The sequence below is a fragment of the Arvicanthis niloticus genome, chromosome X, assembly GCF_011762505.2.
Source record: "Arvicanthis niloticus isolate mArvNil1 chromosome X, mArvNil1.pat.X, whole genome shotgun sequence".
NCBI classification, from domain to species: Eukaryota; Metazoa; Chordata; class Mammalia; order Rodentia; family Muridae; genus Arvicanthis; species Arvicanthis niloticus.
Window position 1 is genome coordinate 108,522,610 of NC_047679.1, and position 23,420 is coordinate 108,546,029.

Genomic DNA, 23,420 nt, shown 5'->3' on the forward strand with positions numbered 1-23,420 from the left:
ATATATACACACATGTGTATGTATATATACGTATATGTACATACATATACACATATATACATATACATATATATATATATATATATATATATATATATATATATATATAGTGTTTTATAGTGTTTTCATGTGGTCTTTGGGATGTTCCTCTATTGCCTGAAACTTGAGACCACTGGCTTTATTATAGTCATTCTAAACCTTTTGCATCAAGGCAAGATGTGCATGTTTGAAAACACCACATTAAACGGTGCAGAGATTGCCTACTTAGTCATATGATATCCGGCATGTCTTGCTGTTGTAAAAGGTAAACTTTTCTTTTTGCAATTAACAAGTAATTTATCAAGTGAAATTCTGATAACATGCATATGTGTCAATACCTAATAATCAAGTGTAGCTACTTTTATGGTCATATTACTTGTATGATCCTAGCACACAATATTACAGAAACAAAGTATATTATGTTATATATTCTTTTGATAATAGACATAACTTTTGCTTAGTGTTCATAGCACCCAGTAATCATCCTTGAGGTTTGGTTTTTGCTAACAGTCTGGTATACTAATCTCATTTAAAACCAGACTAGAACTAACTAGAACATTTTTATGAATTGATGCCAAGATACAAAGACCAAACAGCAAGATTATAAATTAGATAGGAGAACTAAGTCATTTTTATTTTTATCCATTGGTAATTGTTATAAAGTACACACAAAATTTCAATGATATTGGATCTATTCACATTGTTTGCTACCAGGATCCAGAATTTAAAAAAAAATTAGTATTTGCTAATTAGTTCAATTATATTTTAATCCATGTATCTGATGTCTTTTTATCATAGTCACTCCTCATTACCCTCTCTTGCTTCCCTCCCTCTCCTCTTTCCCGTTTGTCTCCTCTACTTCCCTGTTTTTAGTTGTGAACTGATGTGTTTCATTAATTTTACTTATAGGAACATAGACACCTTACCAGTATGTACACCACTGAAATAAACTGTCTTTTCCTCCCCCAGCAACAGTTAGCTGTCTATAGATCCTTGGGCAGGGGTGGGGCCTTAGGAGCCCCTCCCTTCTAGCAAGTGTTCATCCATGCACAAGAATGTTTTTGAATTTCTTTCCTGTTAAAGATTGAAAAAATATTGTTTATACATTTCACACATTCATGTGTATACATGCACACACACACACACACACACACACACACTTTATCTATTCAACCATTGATGAGTGTTTGGGTGTCTTTCACTTTTTGGGTATCATGAATGATATTGCAATGAACATGGGTATGGAAATATCCTTTTGGGGATGCTGTATTTAATATTTTGGGGTATATATCTAGAAGTAGAATAGCTGGATCATCTGGTAATTCTATGTTTAATTTTTTGAGGAGCTTAACAGTTCCCTTTATTTTTCCAGACTACTTAACATCATCCAGGTGCATAATGAAAAGAAAAGTATATTTTGTTATGTGTTGCCTTGAGATAGGCATATTTTATGTAAATATAAATGGTTCTGAGAAAATAGAGCTCAGTGGTGGATATTTTGCCTAGCACGCATGAATCCTTAGGTCCAATCCCTAGTATGCCTGCACATCAATTTATATTAAAACTTTTTCTTACCTCCAATTTGTTTCAAAAAAATCTAAAAATTTCAACAACGAAATATTTTTCCCCCTGCAGATATGTGATCTTTTTAGTCTGCTTAATATTCTTGTCTTGGTTGTAGCAGTTGCTCCTGGGAAGTTTTCATGTTGCTCCTGACTCCACTATACACAGAAACGGCAACAAAATAGAACTTACGTGACATTAGGAGAAATAGTTGTGTGGTGAGGCTTGTCTGGTGAGCTGGAACACACCTCTGCTCAAGAGGATACCTGCTCCTTAGTTGTCGCCTGATGCCGGCACACATTAATAGGAAACCAGATATTGTTAAATTTTTACTCTTTTTCAGATTTTTATGCTCATTTTATTTATATGAGTATTTTGTCTGAATGTTATGTAAGTGTACCACATGCATGCAGTGCCAGCAGAGGCCAGAAGAGGGCACTGAGTACCTTGGAACTGGAGTTAGAAAAAGTTGTGAAGCACTATGTGGGTGCTGGCAAGTGAATTTGAGTCCTCTGCAAGAGCAGCAAGGGCTCTTTACTCTGAGCTGTCACTCCAGCCCCTAAAGTCTGACTTTTCAAGAGAAGCTAAAAACTTGCATTTCTTTGTGAAACCACCTTCACTAGACAGCTAATTGAATCTTAAGAATATTCAATAGGCCACATATATAAATGCATCTGTGGGCTGAAATCTTCCATTAGTTTTGGGCCTTATTGTTCATCAACATGGTCTCATGGGCGTGGTCACACTGTTTAGCAGAATGAAGCAGGTGGAAGAGTTCTAGAGGAAGCTATTATTAGGTGAGATCAGCAGGGTCAGCTGACTTGGGGGATATTTCTAATGGTAAAATGTTTGATGTACAAATGTGAGGGACCCGAGTTTGATTCCCATAACCCCCATAAAAGTATCAAAAGCTGGGCATAGCAGTGTTTACTTTAACTGCAGCACTGGGGAGGCAGAGATAGATGAGTCTCTGAGCCTCTCTGGCCAGCCAGCATAGCCTAATATGTGAAGCCCAGGTCTTGGCGAAAGTTTCAGTCTCAAGAAACAAGGTACACCACTCCAGGGGCTTGCTTCCATGTACCTGCCCCTACACAAAATGAGTAATGTTCAGTTAAACTCATGAAGGTAAAAAATCTGTTGTGAATACATAAAAATCATAGGGCTGGCGAGATGGTTCATTGGGTGATGACAATGCCCTCTGAAAGATTGCGAGCTTGAGTTCAGTCTCTGGGACTCACACGGTGCAAGGAGAGAACTAACTCTTGCAAGGTGTCCCTTGACAGCCACATGTGTAACATGATATGTGTACCACACATATAACATACATATACACGCACACATGCAAGTAAGAAAAAGGGAAGGTATAAAAATGAAATCATCTTATCTCTAATCCTACAAACATAAACTTTTAATATATTTCCTTTTAATCCTTTCTGACTATGTATATTCCTTTTTCTCTGAACTTAGAATGGCAGACATTTCAAATCATGGATTTTTTGAACAATGCATTAGGATGATTGTTTTGTATAATATTATTCAAAGATCCACCCCTCCCTTACTGTGCTTTGTATGTGTAGTTGCCTATGTGCATGCGGCTGCACTTGCATGTACTGTACGTGGAGGCCAGAGGACAACTTCAAACATCATCCTTTTTGTTTTTTGAGACAGGGTTTCACATTGGCCTGGTACTCACTCATTAGGCTAGAGTGGGTGTCCAGAAAGCCCCAGGGGATCCGCTTGTCTTTGTTCTGGGATAATGAGCAAATTTGCCTTGGGGTGCACTGCCAGCCCTCTGTGGTCCTGTGAGTTGGGCTAGGGCTATCATGCTAGGTCATTGCTGCCTCAGCACAGGAGGCCTTCAGGGGAGCACCATTTCCTCCTTGCTCTTTCCCTTCGGCCTCAGACTTCTGCTTTCACCTACTCTCATCTTTGGTTTCAGGAATCAAACAGGGAAGTTTACTCCTCCTCACTGACATTTTTTTTGTTTTATTTTAGAGACAAAAAGCTCACTGTGTATCTCTGGCTGGCCTGGAACTTGTTAGGTATATATACTTGAACTCTGAGACCTACCTGCTTCTGCCTCCCAAGTGCTGGGATTGAAGGTGTGCACCACCACTGCCCGGCTTCCAATGTTTTCATTATTTTGTCCTTTGAGACATGAGACAATATTCATGTCTCATCTTGTTTAAAGAAATTCTTCTTCTAGTACTGCAGATTGGACTTGGCCTCATGGGTCCTATATAAGCACATTCCCACTGAACTGTATCAGCAGCCCTCTTTCTACTCTGTATATTGAGAGATTAGGGTCTTACTCAGTAATGCCATGAACTCATTTTTTAGTCCACTCTGGCCCTAAAGTTAGGATTCTTCTGCCTAGCGACATGAGCAGCTGAGATTAATTACAGGACTATATCATCAGACCTATCATAGTTTTTTTTTTTTTTAAAAAAAAACTTTTTATCAGTGTATATTATAGAAATGTGTTTCATGCTGTTTTCTTTTTTTGTTTTGTTTTTTTTTGAGACAGGGTTTCCTGTATAGTCCTGGCTGTCCTGGAACTCACTCTGTAGACCACGCTGACCTCGAACTCAGAAATCCGCCTGCCTCTGCCTCCCAAGTGCTGGAATTAAAGGCGTGCGCCACCAAGGCCTAGCATGCTATTTTCATATATGTATATAACATACTTTGGTATCTGTCCCTTATTGTATACATTTACCCTCTCAGTACTTTCATCTTCACAGAGTATCCTCTTTCTGCTTTGATGTTGTGTGTGTGTATGCACACGTGCGTACATTTGTGTGGGTGACAGAGAATAACCTTGGGTAGCATTCCTCAAGAACTGTCTACTTTGTTGTTTTGAGATAAGGTCTCTCACTGGAAGGAGCCTTCTCTGCCTCCTCAATACTGAGGTTCTGAGTATGAAAGAATGAACTATGTACATTTCAGAGGTTTTTTTTTTTTTTCTGGCAGTTTCCACTATTGACTTTTTTTTTCACTTTAAGATATATGTTACTCTCAGTAGTTCTCTGATATCACTTTGGTTTTATAGGGTGTGGTCCCAACGGCTCAGCGTGCTGCCATCGTTGTGGGAGTAGAGTTGCCCGTTTATGATATCACCAAGAAGCACCTGATAGTTTCAGGAATGCTGGGGGACACAATTTTAACACACTTTGTGTAAGTGAATTATTTTGATTCATTCTCTGTGTTTAGCAGTTTGATTGTAAAAAGCATCTTTTACTAACACTTGTCTCCTATGGCCAATACTTCAAGCTCTCTGAATATTTTATAATTTTTAACTTGTTGCTATATACTAATTATATAAAACAGTGGGTGTTTTCTATAAAATTGTGGAATTTCCTATTTTACTTTTCTCACTATTAGTTCATTATTCATTATAGAAGATTATGTGGTTCAGTCTGACCTTTTCTTATGTTAGTATCACATATTATGTTCATATTCATGACCTGCATATAAAGCACTCTGATTGTATTTCCCCTCAACCATTACCCACATTTATCCTCAGATCCTGGGGATACCTGGCTACTTGGCAGCTGGGTATAGCATAGAACCCTACTAGATGCTTTTGGATATTTTTAAACACTTTGTACTTTATTTACTGACTTTAGAGGAAAGGTCTCATATATATCAGACTGGCCTCAGACTGATCGTGTCTTACAGAGTGCTAGGATTACAGCTATGCAGTGTGCACCACCACGACACGTGGATGTGGTACTGGGATTAAAGCCAGGGCTCGTGCTTGCTAGTCAAACACTGAATGAGCTACAGCCCCAGCCCCATCAACCTGCTATTTTTTTTTCTTTACCAGAAGGCAAATTTCCTCTCAGTGGAACCAAAGAAAATTTAGAGTGTCTGAAGCTAAACAGTTTTCGACTGAAGACTATTTCTGCTCATACTGCATTTTCTTTGTCACGTAGCCTCTGATATTTTGCTACTTAAATGCGTTTGCTATATGCTGTGGTCTGACAGTTTGATATAACTGATCAGTGTTATAGGACATGTCCCGCTTAGGGATGTTGTTAGGTTTATGGACTGTCTCCTTTAAATCTGAGGCTGAGTTTCAGAAGGAAATAAAAGGGATAACAACCTTTGAATGATCCTTCATTAGAAAAGGTTTTCTTTCTCTTTAGATTATAATTGATGGGAGGCCAGATTTTATCTGATGGATCTGAGTTATTTATGCTTTTTGCATTTGGCCTACATTCTTTTTAAGTGGGCCAGTGGTGGGAGTGGGTGTAACCTGTGATCTTAAAGAAGTTCTCACCGTTAGTTCCAGCTTTACCTGTGGTTTGGCTGGGGCTCTGGCATCTAACCCTGTGGATGTGGTGAGAACTCGGATGATGAATCAGAGGGCGATCGTGGGACATGTGGACCTCTACAAGGGGACTTTGGATGGTATTTTAAAGGTACGGACGCTGTGTAGTTCATTACAAATTCTGTTTTCTTTGATGTTTGAGACCTTTTCCAGGCCTTATTCTTCTTGCTACATCAAACAGCCATTATATGTATTTTTTTAGTAGTCTCTGAGAATCATTCCAAGGCAAATAACCCATCTCTTAGGAAAATTGTTAATGCGTATTGCTTCTTAATATTATGCCAATTTGAGTGCTTGGAAATACAGGATACATATATTAGCATTATGAAGAATTATTGATACCAAGATTTAATGTATCTGAGGACATGGAAGGGGGCGTTAAAAGAGGGCAGGAGGAATGGAGATGTAAATGATACTTATCTGTGAACTGTTAATTTTTTAATTAAGAGATTGGAGAGATAGCCCAGCAGTTACGTTCCAAAGGCCTTGTGTTCAATTTCTAGCACCCACATGGTACTTTAACTCCAGAGGATCCCATGTCCTCTTCTGGCCTTCATAGGCACTGCATGCACATGACGTATCACATGGCATATGATACACATGCAGGCAAAAACATCTATACACATGAAATAAAAACATTTAGTAAGATTTACTGTAGCCCATATTTGCCAACCTCAAATAAGAGAGAGACTCTAGTAGAAAGCCTGGTAGTTAACAAACCTCAAACCCAGTCCTTGATTTAAGTTCCAGTTTGTTTTGTTGATCACATTTTGTTTTTAGTATTTCTGTTGGGAGCTGAATATCATAAAAGTATACAGATGTATTGGTTATGTTACTGCTATAAAAACAAATTCAGGGATAAAATACGGAGGGGCCATATGATTTTTTTGCTGTTATCAGTTTTATTGAACAGCTATTTATTATTTATGGGACACTATTTTAACAGCTACAAGGAAATTACTCCTATTCCTAAAGCACTGGCAGTTACAAACAGATAATCAATACAGCCTAATAAGTGATAAACTAAAAAAAAAAATCTATGGCAGAAAATGATAGCTCTCACTTGAGAAGTTTGAAATAAACTCTCAGGGGATGTTCATAAATTGAAGAATAATAGCTCACTTCTGTTGTATACTTTATTGTATAAAAAATTTCTTTACTGGAACTGTTCTAATGAGACTTACATGTATTCATTCATTTAATTCTCCCCATTATCCTATGAGATAGATATTGAAGCACTGAAGGATCACCTCCCTTAGAATTTCACGGTTAGCAAGTAGGAATGCTGCAATAAACTCAGACCTTTGGGTTATGGAAGCCATCTTAACTACTTGCGATGGTTGGAGATACTGAAAGCTTTAACCAGGCTCCATTTGTATTTTAAGCAGATCACTTTGTCTGTGTGGGAATAGGATCTAAGATGGCGGGTCTCCATCATGAGTGCACATTGGAATCACTAATTTCACAGCTCCCCTGTTTGCCTTAGATCAGTCAACTCAGAACCTGGTTTGTCAATAGTTTTAGAATTTCCAAGGTTGAAGACAAGCAATCTAAGAGGGGATACGGATGGGGCAGTAAATGGGTCTTCTAAGTTTAACTTGCTTCAGAACTACCTGATTAATTTAACATGTCAGAAATGGGACCTGAGAATTTTTATTTCCAGAAAGGTCCCACGTAGTACTGATGCTGATCTGATTGACTTAAAGAGACATTGACCTAGAGGTAAGGTTGTTGATTAAAAGTCTTGTGTTATCTGAGTGATGAAGGATGAAGGCCTGAGCCTCAATATGACTGAGGCAGAAAGATGGGACAGAAGTGAGACTAGTTTAGTTGATTTAGTCAGTACAGTTTTGTTGAGATGATAACAGAGAAATGCAAGGAAGAGGGGTGGTATCAAGGATGGCTTCCTGGATCTGGATTTGGTGACTAGATGATGGCATTAGATAATAGACAAATCATAAGAATGGGGCTCAGAAGTTAAAAGAGCATTGGGTACTTTTAAAGAGGACCTGGGTTCAGTTTTCAGTAGCCACATGCCAATTTATGACCATTTCAACCCCAGTCCCAGGGAACCCCAACACCATCTTCTGGCCTCTGTGGGTACCAGGCATGTATATGGTATACAGACAAACATGCAGATAAAGCATCCATACATATAAAAATAATATAAAAAAATTAAAGAACAGATTTTGTAGGAGACATGGTTTTTGATGGTTAGTTTGATGTGTATGGGGAACAGCCAGTGGTATTCAGAGGCAATAGTTGTAACTTGGGGGAAGTTTGTGGTTGAAGGTAAGCATCTGTGGGATTATTCACAGACAGAAAGGTATATAATGAAACAGAGCCTTTTTACTTTCTGAGGATGCTAAAGTACTATACAATTGTTTGCAGTAAAGTCTTGTTCCAAACTGTATCCTCCAGAGAATCAGTGCCCCAGTCAGTCACTACTTCTGTAAGGAAATGTATAGTTCTGTAGGATCCTTTTCATTCCTATACTTTGTATTTTCTCCCTTTTCCTACATTCCAGATATACTGAAAGTTGTTCAGCCCTCGATGTTTTCCGTCCAAGTGCTCATCCATATACTTTCTTAGACACCCGTGCCAACACCTTAAATGTGCCTTCTGCCTTTCCTACTCTTCACTCTCCAGATCTCCTGTCTTTGCCCATAAAGGCCTTTACTAACCATTGCACTAGGTTATATATGCAGGGTTTTTTCTTTTTTAATTTATTGTTATCTTTCTAAAAATTAATGAATTGAAAAAGTATCTTGCTATATAGCTGAGACTAGTGTGAAACTCACTATTTACCCCACACTGTCCCAAATATGTGATTCCCCATGCTCTGCCTTTTGAATGTGCAAGAAGTTTCTTATAGTTCCTGTCATAGTATTGCCCACCCCTACACATACTTTCTTTCTCTCTCTCAATATATATTTAAATCTTCCCTGAGAATAAATTCACATATTGTCAAAATAATTTATTCAAAATGGGTTGTAGTAGACACTATTGTAGTAAATAACAATGAGATATGCCTAACACTTACTTGATCAATTTTAGAACATTTCTATCACCTGAAAATGACCTATATACCCCTTACGCCATGGCTGTTTCTCCCATCCATTTAGTCCTAAGTAAATACTAGCTTACTTTCTATTTCTAGCAATATATCTATCTGCTCTAGATATTTCATAGAAATGGAATCATAGTGTCTGACCTTTTTAATTGGTTTCTTTCAAGTAGCATGCTTTCAAGGTTCATCCCTAGTAGCATATATCAACTCTTTGCTTCCTTTTACTGCTGAGTAAAGCAGTATATTACATAGCTATATCATATTCTTTTAATATTTAGTACATTTTATTGGATTTGCTTTTACTGGTTGTCTCAGTAAAGTTTCATGAAAATAGAGATACAAATGTTTTCATTTATCACTTTTCCAGGACAAGTTATTTACTAAATCACTTTATTTATTACACATCAATAGATAACTTTATATAGTCCATGCCCCTGTAGATTTACGTTCTAGTGAAGTTGACAAACAAATGCACAAACTAATATAGACAGGTATTGGTAGATATTAACATATTGACACATATATTTTTATATATTTAATGTAGAGTCCTGTTATCTGTGTTTACCTGCAGAAGTTCTTATTTGTTTACACACAACCTGGTTCATCAAATATCCCAGAGACTTATAAGGATTCAGATAAGTCTTAGAACTGTTAGAACACCATATTATTTTTGTATGTCTTTATATTAAACAAGTTATTTATTTATTTATTTTAAAGATTTATTCATTTTATTTATATGAGTACACTGTAGCTATCTTCAGAGGGCATCAGATCCCATTATAGATGGTTGTGAGCCACCATGTGGTTGCTGGGAATTGAACTCAGGACCTCTAGAAGAACAGTTAGTTCTCTTATCCACTGAGCTATCTCTCCAGCCCACAAATTTATATTCAACAAAACTTTAACATTCTAAGATCTGTGAGGTGCTGGGGATATAAAGATGAATAAGGCAAACACTGTTCGTCCCCTATTGGAAGTTGTATTATAGTTGAGAAAGATAGACACATAATTTTAGAAAGAAGTAAATACTAAGAAGAAAATAACAGCATATTGAAATAGCAACTTGGTGGTCTGAATTCCTTCAGCTAGGGTGCTTAACAAAAGATTCCGGATAATTTGGATGATGGGAAGGAAATGGTCATGTGAAAATAATTTCATAAAGAACAGATTATAAAGGGCCTGAGTTGAAATGGGTTTGATATATTCAGCATATGACATCGGCTTTTGACCTTTCCTATGTCATCTAGTTCTTGAAACCATTTGGTGCATATAGAGATCCCTACTGTATAAATCAGAGCACAAAAATGCAAAGTAGTTCTTGTTATTCCCCACACACCATCCTCAAAGTATTCACATGAAATATACTATGGAATCACACTAATTTAAAAGTAGAAAACATGAGTCAGAGAAGGAGAACTAAAGTGACTTTCTCAAGTTCTTATTCACTTCCCTGGTTTTCTTTATCCTTTTATAACTTCTGGATATAATATGTGTCAATATATTAGCATCTACCAAAATCTGTCTATAATTATGCATTTGCTTGTCAACTTCACTAGAATATACATTTCATGAGGACATAGACTGTATAAATTATGTATATAGCTGTGTGGTCTTAGAAGTACAGTTATTCTTTTCCAGGTTTTGTGGATCAGGAATTGAGAAGCAGCTACATTGAGTGATTGTAGATTAAGACCCCCTAAGAGGTTGTATTCCATGTCAGCTAGGGCTTCAGTCATTCTTGAATAGAGCTAGCATATCTGCTTCAAAGATGACTAATATGGGTATTAGTTAAATGCCTCAGTTCCCTATGATTTAGCCCTCTCGTCATGGCATGACAGCTGCTTTCTTTCAGAGTGAATAATTCAATAAAGAAGATAGGTTACGCTTCATTCTTTTGGTGACACAGAACAGGCCTGATATGCTATAGTGTGAGGACTACACATGGGTATGGATGACTAGGGATAGAGGCCTTTACGTGTGCCATCACTTTCTGCAGCTATCTCTGTTACTGCAGACATTGTCCCTTTGAGCTGTTCTTCACAGTGGCATTACACATATGCATAGCATGTGCTATCATGTGCTTGGATGACTTAGCCTGCATTATTCTCTCTTATTCCTGTTCCTCTCCCTCAAAACTTCTTTGTACTCCCCAACACCTCCTATTTGTCGTTTTTGTTTGTTTAGGACACATTACATTTAATTGGTGTTGTGTTTTGAGAGAGAGGGTATCATATAGCCTAGCTTGGCCTTAAGTTTACTATGTAGCTAAGAATAACCTTGAACTCCTGATTTTACTTCCTCTGTTTCTAGAGTGCCATGCCCCACTCTGATTTACAGTTATATTCCCAGCAGTAAGAAGTATGTGTTGTATAAATGGTTAGTATTCAGTAAATAATTGTTGAATAAATATAATGAATGGTTTGGTGGATTTAGACTACAAATTTCTTAGACTACAAAATACATCTTCAGAAAAGAGACTATAATAGCAATAGTTGCTGGGGTGGGCGTGGAAAATGGTTGTCAAATGTAAAAAAGAAACTGAAATTCACTATTTTTGCTTATGTTTTTACCTCAGATGTGGAAACATGAGGGATTTTTTGCACTCTATAAAGGATTTTGGCCAAACTGGCTTCGACTTGGACCCTGGAACATCATTGTATCCTTTTAGAAATTGAGAATGGAAGACAGTGCTTCAAACTGACAGGTAATTCTAGGTTATGGGAAGACAAATTTGACTATTAAATCCTTTATAGGCAAGTAAGGAAAACAAGCCTCCATTGGAGATCACTGTGAATGGAACCAAGTAGTGAAACAACTTTCCCCTGGAGGCAAATGCACATTTAAAAGGACAGAAAAGATGTGCTGAACGTTCCTCTTTAAATAAAAACATCTGATGAGATGGCTCAGTGGGTAAAGGACCTCGCCTCTATACCTGATGACCTGAGTTTAATCCCTGGGACTCATGGTGAAAGGAGAGCATTGACTCCTGTAAAGTTGTCCTCTGAACTCCACGCACAAGCTGGGGCAGGTACACGCCCTCCCCACTCCCCAGAAAATAAGTAAATAAGCAAGTGACCAAGCAAATACATGTAATAAAACAAAACGCCAAGCATAGCCAGTCTTAAAAGGGCTATGAAAGTTTTGGCAATGCCAATGGAAGATGCTCACAGGATCATCCATGCTATTGTGGTTGAGATTTCTTACCCTATAACCGTGAGACCCAAACAGCTGAAAAATACTAAGAGGACACAAAGCATTCATAGAATGAAAGAATCCATAGCCAAGTAGGAATCTTTTGCCATGGGTGCATCTCTCTCTTTCTGATGTGTTGAGTGCCTCCTATGTACAGAGCCATATGCTGGATACTGTGTGTGGTGCTGTGTGTGTCCTGTGAGCTTAGCAGGGTTGAAAAATAATTCCCTGCCTTTCTGGAATCTGGAGGCTGAACAGGCAGAATATCTCTTAATGTGGAATTGTGTATAAGAGCTTTTCTAGCACTGAGGTAGGTGTGTGTGTGTGTGTGTGTGTGTGTGTGTGTGTGTGTGTGTATGTGTGTGTGTATGCATGCATGCATGTGTGCATGTGTTATTCTGTTTGTTTTTGAATACTTTATTATAATGTGTTTTCATTGCTAAGTGCTCCTGATCATAATGGGTATATGGTACGCACTCAACACATTTTTATCTCAAGAAAAGTCTTTTAATCCAATTCCTTTAGACTAAGTAAATCAAGAGAATGAAATGCACGATTTTCAAAATGGGCTTAGCTTTCAGTATCAACCCAATGATCTTCCATGACTCATTCTTCAGTTTTTTATTACATATGAGCAGCTCAAGAGGCTTCAGATCTAAGAACTGGAAATCCATCAGCCCAGCCCTGCCACCCTTTCTACCGTTCCTCTTTGTGTTCCTGATGTATTTTTGACAAAGATGTATGTGTTTACAGAACCAGCAGTCTCACAGGGTCCCCTGACTGAGGAGTAGTAGGGTGACTTAAGGTTGTTTATGCATTTGCGTTACCTCTTCCCTGAGAGGAAGTATCGACTTTGAGAGTGTGACCCCAGATTGGTGTCTTCTGTGAAGATGGATACTGGTGGGTGACATTCAAAAGGGCCTTTCCAACTGTGGCTTAAATGTAGTTGGTTTTCCCTAGGCAGGCTACAGCAGCAAGCTATAGCACAGTTACTGCTATGTATGTTTTTGATCTTGGTTCTCATTAAAGTATTTATTGGTTGAACCATTTTGACTTTGTCTTCATTTACTCTCTCCTTTCATAACTCTTAAATTGCATTCTCTAGACCATGACTCTGAAATGGAGACTGGACTCTTAAAGCCCATTTATGAAAGTAGAACCGGTGTATTGTTTTTTTTTTTTTTTTTTTTTTTTTTGCAAGGGCATTTGTCAGCATAATGCCACTCCCATTTAAATATCAGGCCTATGGTTGTTTCTAGAAGATGAAACAGTCAAGTGGATCATTTGGAAGGTTCTACAGTAAAAATGCTAACCAAGGTTCACAATTAGTCCTGCATTCAGAGTGAAGAACTTCGTAATTATCCACTCATGCATTTGTTCAAATGTTTATTGTGTGACTATCATTTCCTCAATGCTAGGGATATAAAGAATGAGTCTGTTTTTTAAGCTCGTTATAGTAGGAATTGGTTTGAGAGTCAAGTCATCACAGGAGGTTCTAAGTACTATGAGAGGAACGAGCTGCAGGAGGATGGAGGAGAAAGAGCCTTAGAGGATTTGTCAAAGCTTCATAGTGGAGTTGACATTTAAGCTGAGTGAAAGGAAGAGTGGATGTTACTATGTGGATAAGGCTGTATACATCTTGACAAGTGTTTTACCAACATATTTCTGCCATCACAGAATCATAAAGAATACTTTTATTGTCCTAAAAGTCCTCCTAGCCCTTGGCAACCAATAAGACTTTTACTGTCTCAACGGTAGTGCCTTTCCAGAGTACCACATAGTTGGAATCATATAGTAGCCTTTCACATGGGCTTCTCTCACTTAGTAATGCTCATCTAACTGCCCTCTGTGTTTTTTTTTTTAAGATTTCTTTATTTCTATTTAGTGTACATGGGTGTTTGCCTACATTGTATGTCTGTGGACCACCTGTGTGCCTGGGTGTTCCTGGAAGCCAAGAAAAAGGGTGTTGGATACCCTGGAACTGGAGTTACAGAAGATTGTGAACTGCCATGTGGGTGCTGGGAACTGAAGGTACATCCTCTGCAAGAGTAACAAGTGCTCTTAACCACCGAGCCATCTCTTTGTTCCTGTTCTATGTCTTAATGGCTGTATATTTCATTTTGGGTTAGTGCTATATTTAGACAACATTTTGGCACTGTGACAGAATAGTAGGGAAACATAAAGAAGGAGAGGTTTATTTTGGCCCATATTTTGAGAAGTTTCATTTCTATTAGGTGAAATGACCATGCTTTGGGGTCTTTGATGAAGCTCACGGTGGCATAAAACCATAGAAGAAAGCTATCTACTTTGTAGTAGCCAGGAAGCAAGGAGAAAGAAATGAAGGGACCTTTGTACCAATATTGCCTTCAAGGATGTACCTTCAGTGACCTATTTCTGGCAGCTAGGTCCTATCTCATCATTTTCCACTACATCTCAGTAGTATCATCAGCCAAGAACCAATCCCTCAGCATAGAATTCTTAAGGGGGGAAACCCTTAAGATGCAAACCTAAATGGTGTTGAATAATACTCCATTTCCTCTGTGCACAGCAGTTTATCCATTTACTCGCTAAAGGATATTTGGTTGCTTTCAAGTTTGGGCAATAATAAAGGAGTGGTAAACGTTTGTATGTAGGATTTTGTATAGGTGTAACTTCTCAGTTTGTTTATGTAAACATCATGGAACATGATTGTAGAATGGTACGATGAGGTTTAATTGTACAAGAAGTTGCCAAACTGTCTTCTTTAGTGACGACAATTTTGCCACCAGCAGCAATGAACAGGAGTTACTGTTGCCAACATCCTTCCCGGCTTTGTTGGTGTCATTGTTTTCACACCTAGTTGGTATATAATAGTTTCTCCTTGTTTATGTTTATTTTGCTGTTATTTTAACAATTCACATTTGGCATTTTTTTAAGCTTGTTTTTTTTGAAAACTTGGAACAGGAACACTGTGTATACCCTTCCCACTCCTCCTCCCGTACGCTCTGGCTCCTCCAGTGCCTCACATCTGTGTTCTCTTTGTTATTAGACTCCTTAATAGAAATCTTTAGGTAATTTCCTTTCTCCTAATGCCATTAACTTTCACTGTTACATTTTTTTTTTTTTTTACAATGTATCACAGTTTATAACTTTACATTATATTTCTGTGACCATTCAACTAGTATCTACATTTCTGTTCAGGCAGTAATCACTTCAAAGAAAGGAATTATACTGATTTTGTTCACTACTGGATTCTTAAAGCCTACCAAAGTTACACACAGTAAATATTTGTTTAATGATTACATGAATTAATCTGTAGCCAAAAGGATCAGATAGACTACCCCAAAATATGGTAAAGGTTCAGAACATACTATGGTATATATTAATTTAAAAATTGAATTACCTGATGATTTATGATAAGGATCCCTTTAAATTTTAGCCAATACTAGGGGCAGTACTGTCATGATTCTAAATACTTCCTGAATACTGATGACTTCCAGATGTACATCTCCAGCCCATGTCTTTCCTCTGACCTGAGGACTTGTTTCGTGTACGTATGCCATTATCTATTCCATATCTCTGATGAGAGAGACTTGAGTGGTTACTTGCCAGATACTGTTATAAGAATAGTGTATTTATAAAACCAAGTCTTTAAAACCCTCCTGTGAGGCAAACACTAGTCTCATTTTTCAGAATAGAAATTAACGTATAGGAAAGTGAAGTACTTGGCCCATCAAAAGTAGCAGTGCAAGAATGGTAAGGTCTGGCTCATGAACCTATGCTTATTATCCTTATGTGAGCCATATACTTCTTACCTGTTAGGAGTCACTGAAAGTTTATAGCAGGTGAGCACATAAAAAGTCTGATTCCATTAATTCTCTGATACAGCACCATTCGAGGGAAGGAGGTCAGTAGATTGTTGTGATTAGTTACTCTTTGACACACGTGGTACTGAATTTTGATTGCTTTCTCAGAGACTGTGACTGTGTCCATATACCCCCCCACTATTTTTCCACTTTCTACACTTTCCCTTGATTGGTCTCTCTTCCATTACCTCCATTGTTACCCTGTCCCTTCTTCCTCCAGTCTAAGCCAGCGCCACTCACAGTGGACAACACTGCACGGTTCAGATGTTTAGAACATGGAGTTATTAGGATAGATGAAAGTTTGAAACTTTTTAATTTGAACATGGGGCTAGACTTCTAGTCCTCTCTTCCAATGTAAAGTTATATTTTGTCATAAATTCATAGGACAAATGATTAAGCTGCTATTAAGTACCTGATTATAAATAATCTCTGTTCACTAAGATTTTAATCACTCCAGTCTCCTCTAGGAATGCGTTACATGTAAGCTAGAGTAAAAAAGTTGCCTTCTTGAGGCCAGGTGTGGTGGTGTACATCTTTAATTCAAGGAGGCAGAGGCAGACATATCTGAGTTCAGGGCCAGCCTGATCTACATCGTGACTTCGAGGACAGCCAGGACTACACAGTGTGAGACCCTGTTACAAACAAACAAAACATTGCCTTCCTGGAGCTCAGAATTTACTTGCTTGCTGCCCTTACAGAAGATCCAGATTCAGTTCTTAGTACCTACATGTCAGCTCACAACACTAACTCCAGCTCTGAGAGATCCAGATCCCACTTTTCACCTCTGCAGGTACCAGGCACACATGCAATGCATATATATACACACAGGCAAAAAAAACCCCATACACATAAAAACAAATCTTTTAAAAGGTTTACTTTCCTTTAAAAAAAGATACTCGTGACTTCCTCATTAGAACTGTAATAATCATTTCTAGTTTTAGTCTAAAGGATGCTTCTCTCTATCCACTATCTTAGCACCAGACTCCACTTGGTTGAGCTGTGTCTTATTCATTCTAAACACTTTATAATGCATCTATGTCCCTACCACTTGCTTAGTAAGAAAAAAAGTTTAATGTCACTGTATATATGATTATGAAGGGACCTGGTGCTTGAGACTTTAAGGTATAAAGAGCCACTTATTCTGAATCAGTTTTTACACTTGAAGTAACCTCATAGCTATTCAGCTATAATTTGTTGGTTTTTGCATCTCGCCCTTTCCGGAAGTGGTTGCAAGCTGATAGGACATTCATTCAATTGCCTTTCTGTGTAAAGTGTTTTCACATCTGTTGACTGTCTCAGTGAACAAATTTATAAAAATGCATTGAACAGTTTTGTAAGGCAGCACAGCCTTTTACAGGACCTGAGACAGCGTTGTCTCCTGTATTTATCAGCCGTGTAGTGCCTTAATGTCAACAAAGCTGAGACAGAACTGGGACCAATGCACAGTTATTATGGTGAATGGGAAATGGGGTTAAATCATGCGATCGTCAGGCAGCATATATTAAAAAAAGGACACGTATGTGGAGTTTCCTTACACTTTCCACCCTGTGTGATCTTACTTCCTTTGGTACTCAGGAGCAAATGAATCCTGCCTGGCCCAGTGTAAAGGAGTGGAGTTTAAAGAAATGGGGGTGCTTTGTAAAAACAGACTCTTAGACCCTTTGCAGCTGCATTGGTGGTTTCTAGGCTTCCTCATGAGAGGGCTGCTTGAGCCCAGCAACCGTTTGTGATCCTGAGAGCTTGTAAATCTAGGGAACATATGGCTAGGCAGCGTGTTAAGCTCTCGTGCACCTTAGCCTGCCATGCCTGACCCAGCGGCCAGAGCACACCCTTCCCTTTCAGTAAGACTTTCAGAGGACTACAGCTTCTCATCTTCATCTGCTTCATCTGCACAAGAATCACCTCCTTGCTCTGTGCGTAAATGCTTGGCTCTCACTCTTGCTTAGTGGTTTGCGATTCCATACAAAGATTGCTTCAGAAAAACGAGTGGCAATGTTGAAATCGATACCCGCATATCACACTGTGCTGTATTGATGGAATTACATGGTAAAGGGCTTTCTTAAACTACAGTGTTCTGTAGTCCAGCTTTCTAAATTTCAGGAGAAGGATTAAGCATTTTGATAAGCAGGACTTATCAAAAGACTTCCTTTTGTTAAAACAAACCAGACCTAACGTAAACCAAGTTTTCTTGGAATGTCTCATGTTTCAGCAACTTGTGGGCTTTTATTTCCTTGAGATGTGTCAGGACTGTCTGTTCATGTGCAGCTTCTAGATGATGTCCCCTAGTAGCTATCCCTGGGAAATTTAACCTAAATCTAGTTTGTTCTTGTTGTTCTTGTTGTTTTTGAGACAAGGTCTTTAGTTGTCCTGGAATTTGCTATGTAGGCTAGACTGGCCTCATACTCTGCCTCCCTAGTGCTGGGATTAAAGACGTGTATCACCACACACAGCCTAAATCCAAATTCTTATCAAGACATAATACTTGTTGATTTAATAATGCTGCTTTGAAGACTGTATACTTCAGTAATTGAACAGAGGCACATTAGAGATTTATGCACAGGTTATTTATACTGATATGACAATGATAAATACCAAATTAAAGCACAACTATAGGAAGTGATTAAAACACTACACATTCATTTGTTGAAAACATACATACAGCCATTATGGTATGCTTTTGAAGAAGATGCAGTGACATAGAAAATATGCATAATATAATATAAAGTATAAAAAAACCGGTGGAGAATAAAAATGGTCATCCCTGGAGGGTGTAATTATCAGTACCTGAATTATTTTCAAAAATTTCTAAAATGAGTAAAAGTTTTAATACAAAGAAATGGTTAATAAATCTCTTTCATACATCAATGTGCACTTTGAAAAGGAATCCCAGCATAGATGCAATTTTATAACACTTCACTCTTAAATGGTTTGGGGCTAGACAGGTAGACAGATATTTACAATCAATGAATGAGAGTTAACATTGGTAGGTACCACCGCTGAGTTGGTAAGATTGAAGAAATAGCAAATGAGAATCCATAGAAAAGGAGGTGACTCCAGACTGCTCAGCAGCTTTGAAGGAATAGTAAGGAAGGTTCTGAAGTTAGCATTCAGTTTCGAGTGACCCATGATAGTCAAGGAGTTGTAGTCTGTCCTGGAGTACATTGCTGTTCTTATTGTCCAGCTGTTGACATCTTATTTCCTCTTAGTCTATGCCTGTCCTCGGAGTATCTCTCATGCTTGCTCATTTCAGGTTGCCAGTTACCAGTACTTGCTGAGAATGAAGTCAAGCTCATAACATTAATTCTCCTTTGAGTCAGTTAATACTTCATCTAGGGAGAAGATATCCCAAGGGCGGTTCTGGCTGGCTGACTCCTAGAGATGAACTGAATGGTCATGTAAGAGTGTTGGCAGGTCAGGGCAACCTGCCTTTCCCAATTGTAAAACACTCAAAACATATCATATAGAAGGGTACATGATTTCGTTTCTTGAGAGAAGTCATGAAGCTGAAACAGAAATGTGATATGCATTGGTTTAGTTTCCCAAGGATTTAATATGAAACTTGATCATGAGACAATTTTTACAACAAATTTACAGCAAGCTGCTCTTGGAAACTGTGAATGTAACTGATAACTCTACATTGATTGGGTCAGTGTCTTAATATCTTCTGGGTGTTTTGATCAATTGCTGAATAGAATCTGGCTTCTTTGTAACTCTATGGGTTGACATTGGCTGTGCAAATAAAGTCTGTTTCCTCTTCTCTGTGAATGAGCCTTCATCAAAGGAAGCCATTAACTTTTGCATAGCATTCTGCGTCTCTGGTCTGGGAAGCTTATTTAATTAACAGTGTTCTTAATTGCAGTTATTTTTATACTCAAGTGTATAATACTAGAGCCTTGTTGGTGTCTTGTTCTGCCTTGCTGGCTGCTGAGATATTAGATGTACTGCTTTTTTTGCACCTTGAGTCTTTTATTTTGGGGGGATTTTATTTATATTTACTTCATTTTATTTATGTGAATGCTTGCCAGGAGGTATGCCTGTGTACCACATGTATGCAGTGTCTGTGGAGGCCAGGAGAGGGTGATAGATCCTGTGGACCTGGAGTTACATTTGTGAGCTACTGTGTGGAAGCTGGGTCCTGTGGAAGAGCAGCCAGTTCTCTTCAGCACTGAGCCACCTCTCCAGCTCCTCTTCCTGAGTCTTTTGTTTGTTTGTTTTTTGAGACTGGGTTTCTCTGTGTCCTGGCTGTCCTGGAACTCACTCTATAGACCAGGCTGGCCTCTGCCTCCCAAGTGCTGGGATTAAAGGCATGCGACACCACTGCCTGGCTTCCTGAATCTTTTTTACTTTTAATTTTTTGATTGTTTTGAGACAGAGTCTCTCTCTATAGGCCTGGTTTTCCTGAAATTCACTATGTAGACCAGGCTGACCTTGAACTTCTGCATATATTTCAAAATCATTATATGTATTTGTGTGAGCCTGCATGTATGCTGGGAATCATGTATATGTGCTCACAGAGGCCAGAAGAGGGTGTCAGATCCCCCCAGATTGCAGTTACACGCCTTTGTTAGACAACATGTGGGTGCTGGAAAATGAAATGAGAACTCTGCAAGAGCAGCAAGTGATCTTGACCATTGAACCATTCCTTTAGACCTGTACACGGAATCTTATCCCTCTTTTAAAAAAAAGCTTATTCATTTGGTGAAGGTTTCACAGTTCTGAGCCAAACTGCCCTTGTCTTATAGATCATAATATCTGAATATGATGGACTCCTGTAAACATTTCACCTACATGTTTCATTCTTTAGGATTTTCTTTAATGAAGAAGAAAACTAACCATGTCTTATAGTTTACTAGACATCTTTGCAAACATATCTGAGTTGACACTCATTATAGTTGCATAGGGTTGATCTGATTACCCCAGTTAAACAGAATAGGAGTTTTGTTTTAAGAATTGTAACAAGTGGGGGCTGGAGAGTTGGCTCAGTGGTTAAGAGCACTTGTACTTGCTTAAAGATTCAGGTTCGACTTCTAGCACCTTTTTGGAGGGTTACCACTTCCTTGGGCACCAGACACTCATGTGGTGCACAGACAAACAGGCAAAACACTCATACATACAAAATAATAAAAATAAATCTAAAAAGTAAAGATAAATAATTTTAGAAAGAATTATTGAGTGAATCACAGTTTGAACACTTTTCTCTGGTTTCTCAGCTGCAATATGCTGACTGACCCACCGCATTGGATGGTTCCTCACCCATCACCTAGCTTCCCCTTAGCTCCTGCTTTTCCCTTGCGGCTTTAAAACACTTTTCTTTCTCTCTCTCTCTCTCTCTCTCTCTCTCTCTCTCTCTCTCTCTCTTTTTAAATTTCTAGTTGAAAAATAAGTGTGTATATTTATGAAGTGCAATGTAATGCTTTGATGTCTATAGTATGAAATGATTGAATCAGGCTAATTAAATAATTCTGTTCTATGTAACTTACATTCTCTTAGCAAGATCTGTCCTTTCCACCAAAGCCAGGAATGAAGCTGTGAATACCAACAGACATTGCTTTGTGCCTGTTGTCAATTTTAACCAAAATCCACTTTTCATTTACATGTTATCTAGTTCACAGTAACTCAGACTAACCATTACTTGATGGTTGCTTTGTATTTTGAGTCTTATTGGGTTTTTTAATCCACCCAAGAAGCAAAAACTTCCTCAGGTGCAAGAACATAAAATCTGCTGCGGTGAAAGCAATCCCTATCCTCCTCCTGAGGCAGTGCAGCCACAGAGCATCTTACCCAAGCAGGGTATAAATCAGCAGGAACCAGGCTCTTACTTAGAGGATGAAGATAGAAAGGATGTTTTAAAGGGCATAGAATTGCAAAGAAGTCATCATTGTCCTCTGAGTGACTGATGCAAGTAAACTAGGAGTTAAGACTAAAGGAGACTTAAGAAGAATCAATTGAAAAGCAACAGGTTGTGATTGACATCCCCTGTCGAGGAGGATGGCTTCTGAATAGTATTTCAGATTCAAAAGAATCCCAATGGTGTCTTGGAATGAGCCTTTGCATATTGGTCACATGAAGCCACCATCTTAAAAGAGAAGGAATAACATTTTGGGGTGTTTAAAGTCTAAATCAAAGAAGGATTAACCCACAGTTTTACTTTCTTCTTGCCACTTTTTGTTATCAACTGTCTTTCTGGGAGGTTATTAAGCTCAGCGTTCAGAGAGTCATACTCTAATAATCTGTGGTGGAGGACAGGAGGATGAGGAAAGAGAGGAAAGCAGAGGAAGGCAGAGCATGCATGGTTCCTGAGTTCCTGGACATCCCCCCCTCCCCAAAATTCTGCCCTTAAGTATTGTCCTGGGGGAGCTCTAGCGCCATCCCCAGCTAGAAGCATGGGCATTTGCTAGGGGTGGGGCACTGAGGATGGAACCCAGGATCTGGTATGTGCTAGGCCAGTGTTCTTTCATGGCGAAACATCCCCAGCCTTCAACACTGTCATTGTCTATACTATCCAGGAAAAAAAATGAGTTTCCTGTGCAATTTTAGTGGCTTCTTACATAATGGAGTTTCTTAGGAAAATACACATTCCAGAACAAATTCAATCAAAAACTTGTAGTTCTGAGGAGCAAGGTAGGCTCACTCTTCCTTCCCTTACAGTGTCTCCATTTGGGGTTGTGTAATGTCATCAGCAAGTAGCTGTAAAGTGACACAGGAGGCAACAGTGGGGAAGGTGCGCCAGAGATTTAAAGCGATGGTAGACAGTGGATGGGCTGTGCTACCAGAAATGATCACTAAGGAAGGGATTTACTAAAAGAAACATTGTTCTGAGCCCCATGATAACAGACAGACATTGGGTTCTATAATCTAGGATCCTGTGTTCAGTGTGAACTTGCTATGTGTAACCTGTGATATAAATTAGGGAAAGTAGGGACTCTGATGAGAGTGATGGAGTCAATCACCAACATAAATAGTTAAAGAGAACTGGGTTGCTAGTGTTGTGCTGTCTAGTATTTTGAACACACAGGGTTAAACAAAACATCAATATTAATGTTTAAGGTGATAGAAATATAACTCTGACTTGATCAGTATATACTGTGCACTTGAAGTATCACATTGTACCCCATAAATATATACAAGTAAAATAAGAATTTAGAAATCAAAGCTGAGACAGAAAAACCCTTAATTTTGCCTCTTTTTTAACATGATTACTAGAACATTAAAATTGTGTGTGCACCTTACATTATATTTCTATTGGAAAGCATTGCCCTGGTATAACCAAAATAGAATCTGATATATAAATACCCTTTCACTTTTTGAAGCAAGTATACCTGTACAGTAAACAGGCCTATTTCCAAAGGACAAGAAAGGTTGGGGATTTGCAGGTGCA

General features: G+C 38.5%; 1 protein-coding gene across 6 annotated transcripts in view; it reads left to right on the plus strand.

Moving 5' to 3' along the window:
- Slc25a14 (solute carrier family 25 member 14) overlaps window positions 1-13,241 on the plus strand; it is a 31,115-nt gene extending 17,874 nt beyond the window's left edge. For all 6 annotated transcript variants that reach the window (XM_034486348.2, XM_034486349.2, XM_034486351.2 and 3 more), the window contains 4 exons: window positions 4,652-4,776; window positions 5,891-6,026; window positions 11,581-11,661; window positions 12,815-13,241. In XM_034486348.2, the coding sequence (XP_034342239.1) occupies window positions 4,652-4,776; window positions 5,891-6,026; window positions 11,581-11,661; window positions 12,815-12,856 (384 nt within the window). In that variant the 3' untranslated portion in view covers window positions 12,857-13,241. The remainder of the gene's footprint in view (window positions 1-4,651; window positions 4,777-5,890; window positions 6,027-11,580; window positions 11,662-12,814) is intronic.
- Window positions 13,242-23,420: the final 10,179 nt, after the last annotated feature.